The 17,650-nt window shown below is 36.9% G+C and overlaps 1 protein-coding gene across 2 annotated transcripts in view; it reads right to left on the bottom strand.

Annotated features, from left to right (window-relative positions):
* Nucleotides 1-1,856: 1,856 nt before the first annotated feature.
* Nucleotides 1,857-17,650, bottom strand: part of LOC148154140 (uncharacterized) — a 66,224-nt gene continuing 50,430 nt past the window's right edge. For both annotated transcript variants that reach the window (XM_088015497.1, XM_088015498.1), the window contains 12 exons: nucleotides 16,234-16,545; nucleotides 11,557-11,868; nucleotides 9,096-9,353; nucleotides 6,085-6,342; nucleotides 5,684-5,941; nucleotides 5,260-5,517; nucleotides 4,882-5,139; nucleotides 4,307-4,564; nucleotides 3,912-4,169; nucleotides 2,557-3,144; nucleotides 2,297-2,376; nucleotides 1,857-2,214 (listed from right to left, as the gene is read on the bottom strand). In XM_088015497.1, the coding sequence (XP_087871623.1) occupies nucleotides 2,822-3,144; nucleotides 3,912-4,169; nucleotides 4,307-4,564; nucleotides 4,882-5,139; nucleotides 5,260-5,517; nucleotides 5,684-5,941; nucleotides 6,085-6,342; nucleotides 9,096-9,353; nucleotides 11,557-11,868; nucleotides 16,234-16,545 (2,753 nt within the window). In that variant the 3' untranslated portion in view covers nucleotides 1,857-2,214; nucleotides 2,297-2,376; nucleotides 2,557-2,821. The remainder of the gene's footprint in view (nucleotides 2,215-2,296; nucleotides 2,377-2,556; nucleotides 3,145-3,911; nucleotides 4,170-4,306; nucleotides 4,565-4,881; nucleotides 5,140-5,259; nucleotides 5,518-5,683; nucleotides 5,942-6,084; nucleotides 6,343-9,095; nucleotides 9,354-11,556; nucleotides 11,869-16,233; nucleotides 16,546-17,650) is intronic.

Genomic DNA, 17,650 nt, shown 5'->3' with positions numbered 1-17,650 from the left:
ATAAATTAGGTGACTATAAACTGTAGGAGAAAGTGAGAAAATGGCAAAAACATTTTATATCATGTGAGAAAAAAGTGTAAATATCTTGGTGTTAAATCTAGATTACAGTCTGGAGTGGCGACATTATCATCACTGGATTCATCTGTCTGTACAAAGCCAGAGTGGCAGCTTTGAGCATGTTGAAGCATAAATATGCTTTTGGTATCCGTTTTTAAAACAATAAAGCTCTGAAATGTTAAAGAAAAATGGCACAATTACAGTTGGTGAAACAGAAAACAGATGAAAAAATACATTTTTAAATCAAGCTTTTAAATCATCATTGGTTGGATGAACAAACAAGCTGATATGGTCAAAGTCAAATCTGTGCAGATTATCTCAGCATAAATCTGAGGTTAGCTTAGCCAGCATTTCCTTGTTTTTCACATCGAACTTCCTGACAAACTACATTCTTCATGTAAACAAAACTTTTTTCACTGACCTGAATAACAATTGGCACTATATAAAAAGTACAGGTTTGTTATGTGAAGGTAAAATAAAAGTATTTTAAAGAGGAGGTGGGTGTTTGTAGCACATGTGAATACTTTTTGCATGGAGGGACATGCTTGATCCAAGAGGCAGAAAATCAATCAATAATTGATATTGATGTGACAGTAGCTATAATAAAAATCTCAGGCAAAGACAGAGATGGAATGAAGCAGAGCTTCATGACAGGATCTGAATCTAAGCCACATATTTCTCTAATCTTTTGGTTTATGACTAATTAATGTAACTTTGTTTTCACAACATTTGTTGTACAAAACATTTAGTGATGTTTTTTCTCAGGCTGTTGTGAACAATTTTATAGATGTGCAGCAAACTGATCAAGTTGAGAGACAAAAAGTGCAGCAGGACATAAATTACTAACAGAGGTTGTTTTGTTGTATTGTCTTCACAATAAACATTTGCTTTTGAGTTTTAGTTGAATAAAACTAATTGTAGCAGTTCACAGAATCGCTCATTGGGAAAATCTTTTTAACTTCACTCAGTTTGTATCAAAGCTTTGTTTATACATTAAAATATACTCTAAAATAATTTCTAGTGGCTCTGATTTATTTATAACTGCAGTTTAGTAAAAGAGAAAATAATCTTTATTAATTAGAATTTGAAGGCATGAAGTTACTAGTATTTTAAATCTGTGTTGTTTGAATGCCATCTTCTTGCTTAAGATAGCATTCAACGTTTACATTTTCAAAGAGCGAAGCTTTATTATCCTGCTAAACCACAAGTGTGGACTGAGGGCCTTCGCCATGGTACATCCAGTTCATTCTGCTCAAGTATTTGTTTTATTTATTTCCTGTATTTAAGTAGATGAAACCACATTGAGGTCTAGATCAAATTTTTAAGAGACCTGGGCAGAAACCTGCAACACACAACAACCTGGTTACACAAAAAGAAAACAAAACATATGCACAAGTTTAAAATAAAGTACAAAACAGTTTAAATGCAGCGACACTGGTTGATGGTTTCATGTTTTTAAGAACTGCTTGAAAAATGTCCAATGAAATAAGATCCAACATCTTGAGATCAGACTGAAGTTGATTCCCTGCTATTACACATCAAACTGATTGGTTGCTTCCCTTTTTGTTCCCAGTTTATAAATATATACAACATTTGCATCTCTCCATTGCAATAGAGATTTATTGCATTTATATAACCAGGGAAGCAACATGGAGTCAAACTGATCCAAGTTTTACTTCTTTAAACTTTTACTTTGTTTTCATTAATGACTTGGGATTTGGATTTTTATTTTTTGTTAGATTTTGCATGCAGCTCTTGGTATTTTGTCCAAGACCACTTTTCCAATAAAAATTAACCACTTCATTGATACCCAAAACTTTATTTAAAGGCAAAAAAAATCACAGAATAAATGTACACAAATGATTTAAAAAAAAATATATAGAAATCAAATTAATGGTGAACAAAAACAGGTTAAAATATCAAGCAAAAGAAAATCAAATCTGTAAAATGACAACATCCCAGAATTACGAAACTAGTACATAAAATAAACCTCATGTTATTTCAGGGAAAGGAAACAAAGTTACAGATGATTTATCATCTGTAACTTTGGAACACCGATGGAATCAATTTATCAATTTGATTCCATCGGTGATTTCATGGTTTGGAAGAAACGTTTTTCAGAGTTAACTGTGGCGGCAGATTATATTTCCTGAAGAGCTGGAATGAAAAACACACATATGAGTCAAAGGTTAAAATAGACACAAATAGACATAAACAATCTAAATAGATATTAGCTCACCTCTATCAGAGCGTCTTCTATCTCTGAGTCTGACATTTCTCCAAGAAGCTCCAACTTCAAATTCATTCCCAAAACATAATCTGTTGATAACAAAAGAGACATTTATAATTCACTAATATAATAGAAATATATTAAATTGCAGATTAATAAAAGTAATGTGATAATTGTTTTTGAGAAAAATTCAAACTTCAATATTTTTATGACAAAATTTTCCAAATAGGGGAAAAAATAATACTAAAAACTTATGTTTATTTACTCACTTGGCCCTGTTTGTTGGTCGATGAAGTTTCAAGTTTCAAGCAAAATGGTTTTGTTGACATGAAAAGAAAAAAGAAAATCAATGAAATAATATTGGGGTTATTTCATATTTTAATTTTCTTGTAATTTCAAGGCAAGAACAACAGAAAGACATAATAATTGCAGGTGTTACAAAATGAGACTTTGGTCAATCTTCTCTAGTTTTACTAATAATTCAAAAAGTTCTGCAGTGAAATGCAACCCATTAAAACCTCTGCAAATTTGAATTTATGTGAAAAATGAGGTAAATCTATTGGACACCAGTAAGTGTCCAATAGATTTAAGTATCTTACCAGTAGCTGCAAGTATGCTGACTCCACTGCTTCTGGCATTTTCAAACACAGAGAACAGGGTGAATGTGTAGTTTGTACGAGCGGTCAGAGATGTGACTGTGTGTTTCACTGGTCCGTCTCCATCTGGTGAACTGATGTTTGTCTCTGTGCCGTTAAACTGCAGAACAAAGCTGGTGTTGATGCCGACTTTATTCCATCGCAGAGTGATGCTGGTCTCATCTTGTTCTGATGCTCTGAAGCCTTCTGCATTTTTAGGTGCTAAAACAAGTGAGGACAAATGTAAATAATGTATTCAAAACATTTATACTCCAAACGTTTACATTTATGAACAATATTGTCATGATAATGAAAAAAGTCCTAAGACAAATAATAATTTTATCATTTTCCAAGTCAAATATTATTATTTGAATGTGAGAAATCAAATCTGGTAAAGTAAAACAAACATTTATGTTCAAATGCTGAAGCATAAAATAAAGTTCAGGGATCAGATGATTTTCAGGTTTGCTGTTCGAATGAAGAGTTTGTTTGGACCATTAAATGTGCAACAGATTTAAGTATATTCTCTTTTTGCAAAATGATATAAATACCTGCTCATGTAATAAAGACTGGTTCAATTGGCCAAATTATATGTTTTCATATGAGACTTGTTAGTCTTTTCATATTTGAGTGATTGTCTCAAAGATTTGTTAATATGTTTATACTGAACATTGAGTTCCTTTACACTAAAGTTTAAAACACTTATTGTTCAACATTCTGCTTGATGGCTGTTTGCTCTTGGCTTTTATTTCACATTTTTAAAAAATGTATTCTTTTATTGTATTTCCTACCCTTATATAAACTGATGTTCTGGCTCATAGCGTTACTTCCTCATTGCATGTGGCATTAGACAATGTAGTCCCATAAAAAAGAAGACATGTGTGACATTGGCAAGTTTGAATCCTTGATGGTTCAACCTGATTTTCAAGATTTTGTATAAAAAATAGTTTGCTTTGGTTGTGAAAAATGGATATAGTTTATATTCATACCAGTGGCAGCAGTAAGTTGTACTCCACTGCTTCTGACACTCTCAAACACAGAGAAGAGAGTGAATGTGTATCTGGTTCCAGCAGTGAGAGATGAAACTGTGTAGTTCACTGGTCCATCTCCATCTGGTGACCTGATGAATGTCTCTGATCCATTAAACTGGAGAACAAAGCTGGTGCTGTTGTTGATTTTATTCCACTGCATAGTGATGCTGCTCTCATCTTGTCTCAGTGATGTGAAGTTTTCTGCATTTTGGGGAGCTGAAAGAAAAGAATAGGAGCTAAATTATGTCTTCAGTTCATTGGACTTTGGTGGTGAAGTGACTTTCTCAAAATCCTCATGTCAATTAAAAATCGATGACTTTGGTTTTGAATAAGTTAACATATTTTTATCTTACCAGTGGCAGCAGTAAGTTGTACTCCACTGCTTCTGATGCTCTCAAACACAGAGAAGAGAGTAAATGTGTATCTGGTTCCAGCAGTGAGAGATGAAACTGTGTAGTTTACTGGTTCATCTCCATCTGGTGAACTGATGTTTGTCTCTGATCCATTAAACTGGAGAACAAAGCTGGTGCTGTTGTTGATTTTATTCCACTGCAGAGTGATGCTGCTCTCATCTTGATCTGATGCTCTCACAGCTTCTGTGTTTCTAGGAGCTAAAATAGAAGAAGGATTCATTAGTAGGCTGATAACTTTGGTTTACCTGATGGTTTTATTCCTGATTTAAAGATGCATAGTCTTCAATCTAACATCTGTTGAGCAGCTATGGTAATACATTAATTTTATAGCCATCTAAAGTGCCCTTAATATCTTTTGTTTCTGTAAAATTAACCAATTTCATTGTATCAGTACTTGTTGAAGTGAGGAAAGCTCCATCCTACATTCATTTTAGTCATTCTGCATCCTCTTCATAGTCCTCCATCAATTTTAAACATGTACAAGACCATTTGCAAATCTTTACAGAAATACTTACCAGTAACAGCTTCAAGTTGTACTCCACTGCTTCTGACGTTGTCAAACACAGAGAAGAGAATGAATGTGTATCTGGTTCCAGCAGTGAGAAAAGAGACTATATGAGTTACTGGTCCATCTCCATCTGGTGAACTGATGAATGTCTCTGATCCATTAAACTGGAGAACAAAGCTGGTGCTGTTGTTGATTTTATTCCACTGCAGAGTGATGCTGCTCTCATCTTGATCTGATGCTCTCAGGCCTTCAACATTTGTGGGAGCTGAGACAAAAACATAAATATTTACCTCATGTATATGTTATTTTTACATGAAGTGCTTGAAGTAATATAAAGGAGATGTAGAACAAACATTGTTTAATGTTAAGCTCACAGTAATCTTACCAGTAGCAACCGTGATGTTTACAGCCCTGCCTCTAACATTCATAAACACATGGTAGAGACTGAATGTGTATCTGGTTCCAGCAGTGAGAGATGTGACTGTATGTGTCACTGGTCCATCTCCATCTGGTGAACTGATGTTTGTCTCTGTGCCGTTAAACTGGAGAACAAAGCTGGTGCTGTTGTCTCCTTTATTCCACTGCAGAGTGATGCTGCTCTCATTTTGTGCTGATGCTCTGAAGCCCTCTGCACTTTCAGGAGCTGAAAACAAAATGAGATTTAGAAATTATTCAACATAGAGTCACTGATTGTGTCTATAGAAATAATACTGCAGTTCTTATATTTTAAGCTATTCCATTTAACAGTCTCTCCAACATCAGTTATTAAATAATGTTGTTTGAAATTTTGTTGAAAATAAACATTTTACCAGTCATAACAGTAAGTTGTACTCCACTGCTTCTGATGCTCTCAAACACAGAGAAGAGAGTGAATGTGTATCTGGTTCCAGCAGTGAGAGATGAAACTGTCAGAAGTAATGGTTGTTGTCCAGCAGGTGGTGCTATATTCAACTCTGTTTCATTATATTGGAGGATGAAGCTGACATTGTTATTGACAACATCCCACTGCAGAGTGATGCTGGTCTCATCCTGTCTCAGTGATGTGAAGCTTTCTGCATTTTGGGGGGCTGGAAGAAAAGAATAGGAGCTAAATTATGTCTTCAGTTCATTGGACTTTGGTGGTGAAGTGACTTCCTCAAAATCATCAGCAATTAATGTCAATGAAATTGTTGACATTGGTTGTGAATTAAATAATGTATTTATATGTTACCAGTAACAGCTTCATATTGTACTCCACTGCTTCTGATGCTCTCAAACACAGAGAAGAGAGTGAATGTATATCTGGTTCCAGCAGTGAGAGATGAAACTGTGTAGTTCACTGGTCCATCTCCATCTAGTGAACTGATGTTTGTCTCTGATCCATTAAACTGGAGAACAAAGCTGGTGTTGATGTTGATTTTATTCCACTGCAGAGTGATGCTGCTCTCATCTTGAGCTGATGCTCTCAGGTATTCTGTATTTTGAGGTGCTGAGAAAAAAACAAGGAAAACAGTTAATTTCTTCAAAATCTTTATCTTCCAAAAGACAACATGTACAAACAACACTGTGATAATGGTTATGATGATTTGCCCCCTATGTTAGGGAAAATGTTATTTCAATTTACAAAGATGGAAATGAAGTCACAATATTTTATCAAGCTCTTATATAAGAAACCAAATCTAGTTAAGTAAAATGTGGCAGGCACAAAATTACTTTCACATTCGCATGTTTTGCAACCCAACCAGCAGGGGGCGACGTGTCACAGTGGGTTTTCTGTGTCTACTTCTGAAGCTCCTTCATAACCAAAGAGATTCCAGAAGAGACTCCAGCCAAACAAGCTTGTGTCCAGCAAGAGATCTAAGGTTCCACAAGATGCAGCAGATGGAGCAGAGTGGCTTTTCCAAAAATCATAGACTTGAATGTTAAGCTGGGGCGTGAGAATCGAGGCCAGAGGCCGTTCCCAGATCTCAACTGAACACACTCTTGGAAGCAAATCACAACATGCCTTGTAGCGATGCCTTACTCAGCCAACTGAGACTAAGATTTGGTCTTCTTGAAGGCAGAAAGATGACGTGGAGCGTGAAATAACACAGAAGACCAGCAAGAGATGAGAGCCTAGGCAAGATCATGCCTTACAGCTGGCCAAGAAAATGTGTCTTGGAAGCCGTTCACCCTCAGTGCAAATCCACTCCACCTCACAATAAACCTCTCTTCACCCCACTCCACCCATAGCCTGTCTCCTCCTCTGCTGCCACTTCCAAGGCTTTGCTTTGATTCATTTGGAGATATTTTATTTACATTTACCATTAAAATCTTTGGCAGAAGTACTGCTTGTAATCCCACTGTAGCACAGAGTGCATATTCATTCTCCAAGTCAATGTTTGACATTTCATGGATGTCACCAGACAACATTTAAAAACAGTGGGCATCAGAGGGGGTTCAAGATTTTGGAGGAAAATTATTTGGCCTTGGTTGTAGGCCTGTTGCGCTAAAAACAAATTAATCTCATGAGCTCTATAATAAAATTAGGTTGATAATATTCCCTGTTTTAACAGGCGACAATCCTGTTTTAATCCTCTCTCTGCCAAAGAGACTAAGAGACAAAAATTTCATTCCCGTGCCTCGTGTTATACCTCTCCTCTCGTTTCCTTGGTAATGGCTCAACACAGATGAAAAACTGAGGCTTTTCATCCGAGTGAACAAAAACCCTCAGTTGTCATCCACTTGGGCTGAACCCAACATATGGGACATGGCAGTGACAACAGCAAAAAAGTTGAACAATTTTCAATTTTCTTGTGTAGCGTCGCTAACCCGCGTGTGCACAAGCTCTAAATTTCACATGCAGGACTCACCGTTCGCTCGGCTGGATGAGGACAAGCACTGTCGCCTCACTGTGCAAGCTCCATAGAAATGAATGGAGAGGGAGCAGCGCTTTCTCCCAAAAGCATTACCTCAGTTACCTGCCAGGCTCCTGATATATTTTGACAGAGCACAGCATAAAACATAAAGCGTGAAAAATGAATGTTTGTTTAATGTATGTAAGCTTCTAGTTTAAACTGTATGGATCTTCAAATACTTGTGACTCATTACATTTCTATGGTGTCTTAGGTTTTCTAAAGACTTATCTGGCTGAAACATTTCAAAATCTATGTAAGATTTCAAGATGTTTTTCAGTCTAGAACAGGGGTCCCCAAACTTTTTCCTGTTTGGGCCACATAACTTGTCCCTTCTCTGGTGGGGGGCCGGAGTCAGTTTGTAACAGAAAAGGTGCATAGGTGCCTATGTAAAAATATATTGTTTTCCAGAAAGCACAATCAAATAACCCTCTCTGGGTTCTTCACAGAAAAAATCCAGGAAGGATTGAAGTCCGTATTTTTCCCAACTATGAGCCGCACCGGACTATAAACCACAACCCCAAAGTTTTTTTTTTAAACCAGTAAACACACATATAAGCCTTTCCACAATGATGCAGCAGAGGGAAGCGGACAGCCAACATTTTAGTCATAACAGGTCAATTGAATATCACATTTAAATTACGTTTAACTGAACTGATTACGGTAGTATCCGAACGGTAACTGTAACAGTAAAAGTGCTGATCCTTCGTGTCCTAGCATTTGCTAAATGAACAGAGCACAGCATAAAACATAAAGCATAAAGCCCTGTGAAGACGAGCAATCCAGGAAAACGTAGGTTTAAAAGCCAACCGTGAAAGCTAGCAGTCTGGGAACGCATTGGATCAAACCAAATGACTATGGTGAAACACTGCTATGTTGATACTTCTAACATACCTACACCTTGGGGGTAAAAAAAAACAACAACAAAACTTCAACAATTGGGCTGTTTCCATCTGAGTGACTGTCTACTCTCACTGAGGTGCAGTGGCGGTTTCTGACATGGGTGGCAGGGGCAACCGCCCTGGGGTATCTCCCTCTCCCCTCCCAATCAACAAAAGGACCTGAAAGTGAACCATGCCTTGCCAACTCCCTTCTGTCCCCTCCATCCCAATTATTTGTATTTAAAAGGTCTTCCAGTTTCAGTGCTACATGTTCTTTAGAAATTAGTTTATTGACCCCTGAGAGGGTGCATTTGCATTGTTGTGCAATTTTTCATGCTATTAGTTAGCAAAGGCCTTAAAATGACAATATTATCATCCACCGAAATAATTTCTGGAGCAATTAATCGGCCAGCAAAATTTCTTTTAGTGACGAGCCCACTTGGTGGACCAAAATTTAAGGTACTTACCAGTGACAGTTGTAAGTTGTACTCCACTACTTCTGACGTTGCCAAAGACAGCGTAAAGAGTGAATGTGTATCTGGTTCCGGCAGCGAGAGATGAAACCGTGTGAGTTACTGGTCCATCTCCATCTGGTACTCTGATGAATGTCTCTGTGCCGTTAAACTGGAGAACAAAGCCGGTGCTGTTGTTGATTTTATTCCATTGCAGGGTGATGCTGCTCTCAACTTGTTCTGATGGCCTGAAGCCTTCTGCATTTCCTGATGCTAAGACAAAAGAGGGAAAAAAAGATTCAAAATATGTATCCTCCAAAAGAAAACATATTAAGGCAAAATTTTGAGGACAATGATACAACATGTCCCAACAGTTTAAGCCAAATAATAAATAAATTAAAAACAAATTCAAATTAAATCTGCAAGGAGTGTCGGAAGCCCCCGCATCTCAGCGCCGCTATGGTTTTATGGCGACACCATTTGCTCGCCACAGTCAACGCTCTCATGCCATTCCCTGTCCCATCAGCTAGGTGACGCAGATTGACATGATCAGCAGTGCTCTCTAAAAATGCCAAAAAATATGGTGCAAATAGTAAGCATTAAATGTAAACGATGTATTAAGGAGATAAAGATGTTGGAATAACCTTGGTGGCACAGTGGAGTCAAATTACAATTATAATTGGGCTTTTTAGAGGTTCACAAAGGTCAAACACATCAAATTTGTTTCAAATCGGATGATGCATGGTTGATTTAGAGACAAATTAGAGTTTTTTGATAACCTTTAAAACCCCATGCCTCACCTGCATTCTGACAAAAAAATGAAGTTGATAGCTCGAAATCCCTAGGAGTTCGGAGTGATTAAAATTTAAAAATAGCCAAAATATGCCCTTTCACTCAAAATGGCCACCTCCATGTGTGTTTTAGGGGGTACCTCCAAAAGATTTCTTCCACCTTACGTTAGGGGACAATGTAGAGCAGGTTGGCCACTTGCGATGTCTTTAGAAATCCTGAGATTACAATAGGCCTTCAAAGTGCTTTGCTGCTTGGGCCTAATAAAGTAACATTATTTTATCAATCTCAGAAAAAAAAAAAAAAATCTGGTAAAGTAGAACAGAATGTTAATCTCAAATTATATTGCAAAACATAAATATCTTAGAGCAGATAATTTTGAGGTTTGCTGTCTAAATAGTTTGATTGTCAAAGACCAGAGCTGCTTGGAACATAATATTGTACATACATAAATGTAATAAAGACTCTTCTATAATCAAACTAAATGATTTTGCTCAAATGAACAAATAACATGTTTCCAAGTCTTATTAGCAAGACAGCCATGGTTGTCTTGATGAACTTATGCAATGTAATTAATACATTTACATGATATAATTATGTTTATTGAATATAACTTTCCTGTTCGTATTATCATGTCTGTACAATATAAGTGTTACGTTGTAACATGATAACGCTCAAAAATGTTCCGCTCCACAGCTTTGTCCTCCTCTCTTGGACAACAAAAGTTGAGGACGTCTGCCTCTTATGCCACTCATAGCAAGATTGAAGACAAAATTAGTCATGTTTTCAAGTATATGTACATATGTGGACAAATACATATATGTGAGGAGAATGTATAAATGCGAGAGATAAAATATATGCATGTGAGAGTGGCAGTATGTTTCATACGGCCCCAGTATCCTCACTGTGTCTACCGTTATGTATTTCAAGTCCTTCATTCTGGCACAGGCAAATTTTCTTTTCCTGAATACATGTTAAATTACAAATGCTGGTTTTTAGCAGTGACTTTTCACATTGCAAAGTAGATGCATGCCGCTGTCTACTTCTCTGCAGGTTGGCTTGGTGGTCCAGAAAAACAGAAATCCACAGTTTCCGGTAGTAATTACCCCCAATGCTAGAACACTAAAGGTTGCATTTCAAAGTAGCAGAATGGTAACACCAGTTAATATGGCAGTTAAATGACTTTTGTAGAAATTCAGACAAACTACTAAGAAATTGTGTCTGAACAAAATTTTATGTGAACTTGGACACAGGTTTACTATTTGGGGACCTCTGTTTTAGGCAGCTTCAAAAAATTCTTAATAGTTCACACATGATACTTAAGTGTTTAAATAAATACACATGTTGAATGAAAACATTTTTAAAAAATACATTTAAGATCACCAGAACAAATTTACTATCTGGGGACTTTTATTTTTCTGGATCACATAACATTTACGCCTTTAAACAATAAATATGTTTCATTAAATATTTGTTAGTCGGGCTGCTGTGGTGGCGCAGCAGCAAGTACGACCCGCGTATTGAGGCCTTGGTCTTGGTGGCGGTGGTTGCAGGTTTGATTCCAAGCCTGGTGACATTTGCTGCATGTCTTCCCCCTTTCTCATTGCCCTCTTTCCTGTCCAACTACTTTCAAGTAAAGGCCACTAGAACCAACAAAACCACTTTTAAAAAAAAATGTTAGTTTTACCTGAACAGACAACACCAGCATCTTTCCCATGTGTGCAGTTATGGTTCCCAAATCCTTGATGCCGACACTCTGTGAGTGAATCTTCATTTCCCAAACACGACACGTCATCAAGCCAGATTTGTCCTGTTCCTTCACCAAAGGTGGCATTACTGGTAGCAGACAGTGCTGTTCCACAGCCCAACTGTCTACAAACCACATGAGCATCTGTTAAGTCCCATCCATCATCACAGATCGTTCCCCAGGTACTGTTGTGGTAGACTTCAACTCTTCCAGAACATTGTGTTGCTCCAGCACCAGCTAACCGGATATAGTCTTGAAGCAGAAGAGGAAACATGGAAATATATTTAGCTTGTAGAATGAAATCAGAATGAACGTTGTCTATTTTAGATCAATTAGATTAGCAAAAATATCAGTATTTGCTAAATGCCAGAATAATTAGAGATGATATTTTAAGCCAGAGGTTCCCAAACTGTGGGGCGCGCCCCCTAGGGGGGGCGCCGTGTCACTGCAGGGGGGGCACGGGAAGCCGTCTGGATGAAAAAAACAAACAAAAAAAAAAAACATGAACACTGTATGCGCTGGGTTTTTACCTTAGAATGGCCAACTCTCTGTTATTCCTATGTTAATTTGATACAGTAGAGGCTTCCACACTTCCCATATTTGTGTCCTCTGTCACTTTTCTCAGCAGTTAAAACTGTTTAATCCGTTGTTAACATGTTGTAACCTGTTTTTCCGAGCCGCTTTTAAACGCAACATGAGCGCTACGGCTCACGCTGGGTTTCCACCTGTGAAGGAGACCTGCTGCTGCTGTGCGGAGCTACGTAGGTTTGTGTTAGAATCACGGCAGCAAACCAGCAAAACGCAAAGAACATTTCACAGTTTTTCCCTCCAAACTAACCGACTGAGTTGAGTAAAGCTGTTGGATGCAGGTAATGTTAGCTAAAAGATGACTAGCTAATATCAATACAGAACCTTAAGCTTAACAAGTACCTTGTAGGCTACCGATGTTGGTGTCTATTTTCAGCTACGTACATTCATTTTGCCCCCAAAAAAGTCGATACACCCCCCTCGATGCCAGTACACTGACCGTTGCATTTCAAAGTAGCAGGATCAATCAATCAATCAAATTTTATTTGTATAGCACATTTCAGCAGCAATGCATTTCAAAGTGCTTTACATCATTAAAAACAAAATCACAGAATCATATATATAGAAATGAAATAAAAAAAAGAAATATATATAAAATAAAGATAAAAAACACTAAACCCCACACCCCTTTTTTACCCTATAGAACTTTTGTTAAAACACCATTTAACTAGGACTCTAGCCCTTAGGACTTTAGCTGAAACGCCTCTAATCCTTCGATTAGGACTCTAATCCTTCGAACTTTAGTTGACCATCAACTGGGACTCTAACCCTTAGGGAAGCTGGATTGAAAAAAAAAAACAAAAAAAAAAACATGAACGCTGTATGCACTCGATTTTTACCTTAGAACGGCCAACTCTCTGTTATTCCTATGTCAATTTGATACTGTAGGGGCTTCCGCACTTCCCATATCTGTGTCCTCTGTCACTTTTATCAGTAGTTAACAGGCACGTGCAGGGCGGGGGGGCGCAGGGAGGGGTTGCTTGAGCACCTGCCCCTTTTGTTCCTTGCCCCAAAGTGCCCTTTTGGTCAAATATCTTTTTTTTTTTTTTTTTGGTATTATTTCCTAAGGACTCTTCTGACACATAATAACATGTACTAAAATTATTATTATTATTATTATTATTATTATTTATTTGTTATTTATTATTATTATTTTTTTTTGTACAACATAATAAGCCTTCCAGTCACCTTGTTACATCATTTGACCTGTTGTCCGTGACGCATGACGCAAATGCTTCGCGCAGTTAGATAAGGCGGCTAAATGGAGCTCAACGTAGTGAACGTTCCAGATTACGGAACAGTTTTTGGTGAATTAAAAAGAAAAACGTTTTTGGTGAATAAAGTGGAGCAGACTTGCTACTTGTCAGATGACAGAAAACGTTGAACGTTGTATTGTTTCTGCTTCAGCGGTTTAAGCAGAGAGGTAATGAAATACAACAGACACTAACAGGCCTCTGTCTGCCTTACTCTGAAGAACTACTGAGCGGGAGGAGACAGCCAGGTGAGAAAAACTCTTCTTATCTATCGATTCAGTATTTTTATCATACAGACATAAGGCTGTTGTTGTTGTGCTATTAGCTAGCTGCTAGCTAACGACTTTGCTAGCAAAGCTAGATAACAAAAAAGCTCCTTCCCTGTAACGTTAATGATAGCATTCATTCTTCAGTATGGCTTGTGCAATACGGGGCACATCGCACGTCCAAAACCGATCATCTCCATATTGGATATGTCTTCTTATTTCCTTTGCTGCATAATGTACATTGCATTTATTCTGGTGTTAGGTAAATGTATCTTGAAGGAGAATAGCACTTAAATAAAAGTCCAACAAATAAAAATAACTCACCCTGAACTACTATGATAGTTCAGGGTGAGTTATTACACTTTTATGTAATAAAAAATGTTACTTTTATGTAAAAAAAAAAAATGAATTACCCTTCATTAATGAAGGGTAAAAAAACTCAATCCAGACTTTAAGTTTAGGGTCTGGTTGCAGAGTATGAAGTTAATTTTGTTTCACAATTATTCAATGAAAAAAAAAAAAAAAAAAAAAAAAAAAAAACTAACCTCAGTTAAGTAAAATAAAATTGTAATCAAAACTTCTTTTGGAATTGTAACAATTTCTTCTTTTTTAAAAATTGTTTAAATAACTTTTTTTTAAAATTAAATAACTCATTTTTGTCTTGTGAACTTAAAAAGTTATTTGTCAAACATAAACTTTTATTTGCACACAACAGAAATATTTTGTTGCAATTTTAGGTCTTGCCCACAACATCATGTGAGAATCATAAGCAAAACTTTGGGTCACAAACAAAACCTTAGAATAGTAAGAAAATATTTTTGACAAGCGCAAATAAGTTTGTTTTGCAAATAATTTTTTCACTTCATGAGACAAAAATGTGTGATTTTAATTTAAAAAAAAGTTTTTTAAGCAAAACTCAGTAGGCTTTTCTCATGGTGACATGCATTAACAATTCAATATTTGCTTTTTTTTTTTTTTTTTTTTTTTTTTTCTGCAGTTCCACATTAAAGTTTGGTGCAGCTCTGTTTTCCTGAATGGACCATCTTCATCTCCACTGCTAGTGTAGCAAATCAAGCAGCTCTGTTTTATAGATTACAGTACACTAAAAGGTTGCATTGTGCCCTTATTTATATTTTTAATAGTCTAATTCTGTAAAGACAAAATATGTCTGGTGGTCTAGCTCTGATTTACATATCTTGCTAAATTGCGGGTTTGAATATGGCAATACTTTCCTATAACAAAACAGACCTGCAGAAAGAAATTACTAATAAAATATCTTACATATGGATAGTTGTATGCTCTATTTAGAGATTTTACTTAGCTTTGATTGTATATCTCACAATTTTGTAATTTATAATTGTTTATTAAACTCTGAAAGCTGAGAGGCTTTGTTAATATTCTGTCCTAGAATGTGGTTAGATGTGCCCTTTTTTTTTTCTTGAGCATCTGCCCCTTTAGTGGTCTCTGCACAGCCCTGGTAGTTAATACTGTTTAATCAGTTGTTAACATGTGGTAACCTGTTTTTCTGAGCCACTGTTCTACCAGATAGCCATACGCTGTCAGGATAGCATACATGCAGTGAGTATGCATGCCCGCGCATGCGCATTAAGAAGTCCGACCGTGAGTGGAGATGTCAGTTCAGCATACGCAACAAGTTACGACGAAAATAAGTCATTAAATTGTTTATAATATGATATAATATGATAACTAGATAGCTATACAATTGTTGCCATGGTTTCAAAGTGTATTTAAAGCAGGTCTGGCTGCAGCTGCAGTCAACTACTACACACGTCCGTGTAAAACTCATTAACCTACTTAACCGCTAAGTCAGGATGCCATACAGCTGTTCATAACAAAGTGTATGATGATCTACGTCATGATTCTATGTTGCTGATTAAATAAAATCATATGGTAATGACAGCGTATACATGTCTGAGCTAAGCGTATGACTATCTGACAACGTATGCTGATCTGACAGAAAACCGGTCTTGAAATAAAATTCCGAGTCCTCAGGAGGTCCTCGGCCCGAGGCCGAGACCAAATGCGGTCAAGTCCGAGACAAGGCCGGTCTCGAGTACTACAACACTGCCTCCAGCCGTTAAATCTTCATTTCTAAAAACGGAATGTTGTAGAATACTGCTAATGTCCTTTGGGTCGAACGGAGGCATTTTGCCCTGGTTCAACTTGGAGGTGAAGAGCAGAAGGGTAAAAATAAAATAAAAGTGAGAAAATCTCCCAGTCCTTAGGTTTGAAGCAATCCAGTTATGATGTCGATCATAACTAGATGCTAACACAGTGGTTAAAGAAATGCTGTAACAACTAAAAAGTTGTAGTACATAATTATCTGAACAAAATGTAATGTGAACCTGGATGCAAAAAGTGGTTTACATTTTTGGGACTTCTGTTTTAGATGATTCAAACAACTCTTAATGGTTCACAAAGCAATTAAGCCATTAAATGATAAATATATTCAATAGACATTTTTTAAAAGAAATAAATATCAGCTTCACCTGAACAGATGACACCAGCATCCTCCCCATGTCCACAGTTATGGGTCCCAAATCCTCGATGCTGACAGTCCGTAAGTGAAACTTCATTTCCGAAACACGACACGTCATCAAGCCAGATTTGTCCTGTTCCTTCACCGAAGGTGGCACGACTGGTAGCAGTCAGTGCTGGTCCACAGCCCAACTCTCTACAGACCACATGAGCATCTGTTAAGTCCCATCCATCATCACAGACCGTTCCCCAGACATTGTTGTGGTAGACTTCAACTCTTCCAGAACATTGTGTTGATTCAGCACCAGCTAACCGGATATGCTCTAGAAGCAGAAGAAGAAACATAAAACAATATTTAGTTTGGATTCCAATTTCCTAAATCACAATTACAGTCACCACTAGCAAGTGAAAATGAGTTAAGTTATAAACGATGCAAAATGTGTTTAGAGCTTCATTATTGAACCAAATTGTGACATATGTACAAAAGGTAAAATGCATAACATTGTCTGTCCTACATTATTAATGAAAGTAGCTGCTCTGTCATTAATAGTATTGAGGGAAATGTTGGAATTTAGTCTGATTCATCTGCTGTGTTTTCTCTCCTGTTATTCATAAGTTTGATATTTTCATCTCCAACCTTTGAGCATAATTTAGCTTTGTTGGACAAGATTAGCTAAAATCCTCTGTTGTGGGCTGGCTAAAAACTTATCAGCAACTTGGTGATTCTGTCTTAGCACATTCTTCAATTATTATTCTTTCATGCTATAATTTAGAATTTAATATGTGCCTTCAAATACTTGTGACTCGTTACAAAACATTTCAAAATCCTCAACATATCAAAATGTACTTCAGTCTAAAGAAATATGCATGTTTTTGACGAATGGAGTTACATGGATCAAAGAAGTGTGAAAAGGCATTCTTTAGGTAGAACAAAAGTAAGCCTCAAAGTATTTTTCAGCACTCTGTTGGTTTTTAAACACATAGAATTAGCCGCATTTTCCCGCACCGGACTATAAGCCGCAGATATCTCTGCTGCTCCATGTTTTCCACAATGATGCAGCAGCTGCAGAAGGGGGCGGACACCCAAAATTTGAGTCATAACAGGTCAATTGAATATCACATTTATTACGGTTGAAAAAGAGGCCAAGTTTAGATTTAACTGAATTGATTACGGTAGTTTCCGAACAGTAACTGTAACAGTAAAAGTGCTGATCCTTTGTGTCTGCCATTAACATGTGGTAAATGAAAATAGGCGCTTTCTTCTTTTTCTTCTTAGATTTCAATGGCAACTTGGATCCATTATTGTTGCAATACTGCCATTTACTGGATCTTAATGTCTATACCTCAAATTCTCATTATCCCAGTATTATTTAAAAAAATGAAAAATCTTTTTCCCCTCCATGCTATTTAACTGATCAACAACATTCT

Source organism: Poecilia mexicana, unplaced genomic scaffold (assembly GCF_051168715.1).
Source record: "Poecilia mexicana isolate PSO_F unplaced genomic scaffold, ASM5116871v1 scaffold_18, whole genome shotgun sequence".
NCBI classification, from domain to species: Eukaryota; Metazoa; Chordata; class Actinopteri; order Cyprinodontiformes; family Poeciliidae; genus Poecilia; species Poecilia mexicana.
This window is presented reverse-complemented; position numbering and strand designations above follow the sequence as displayed.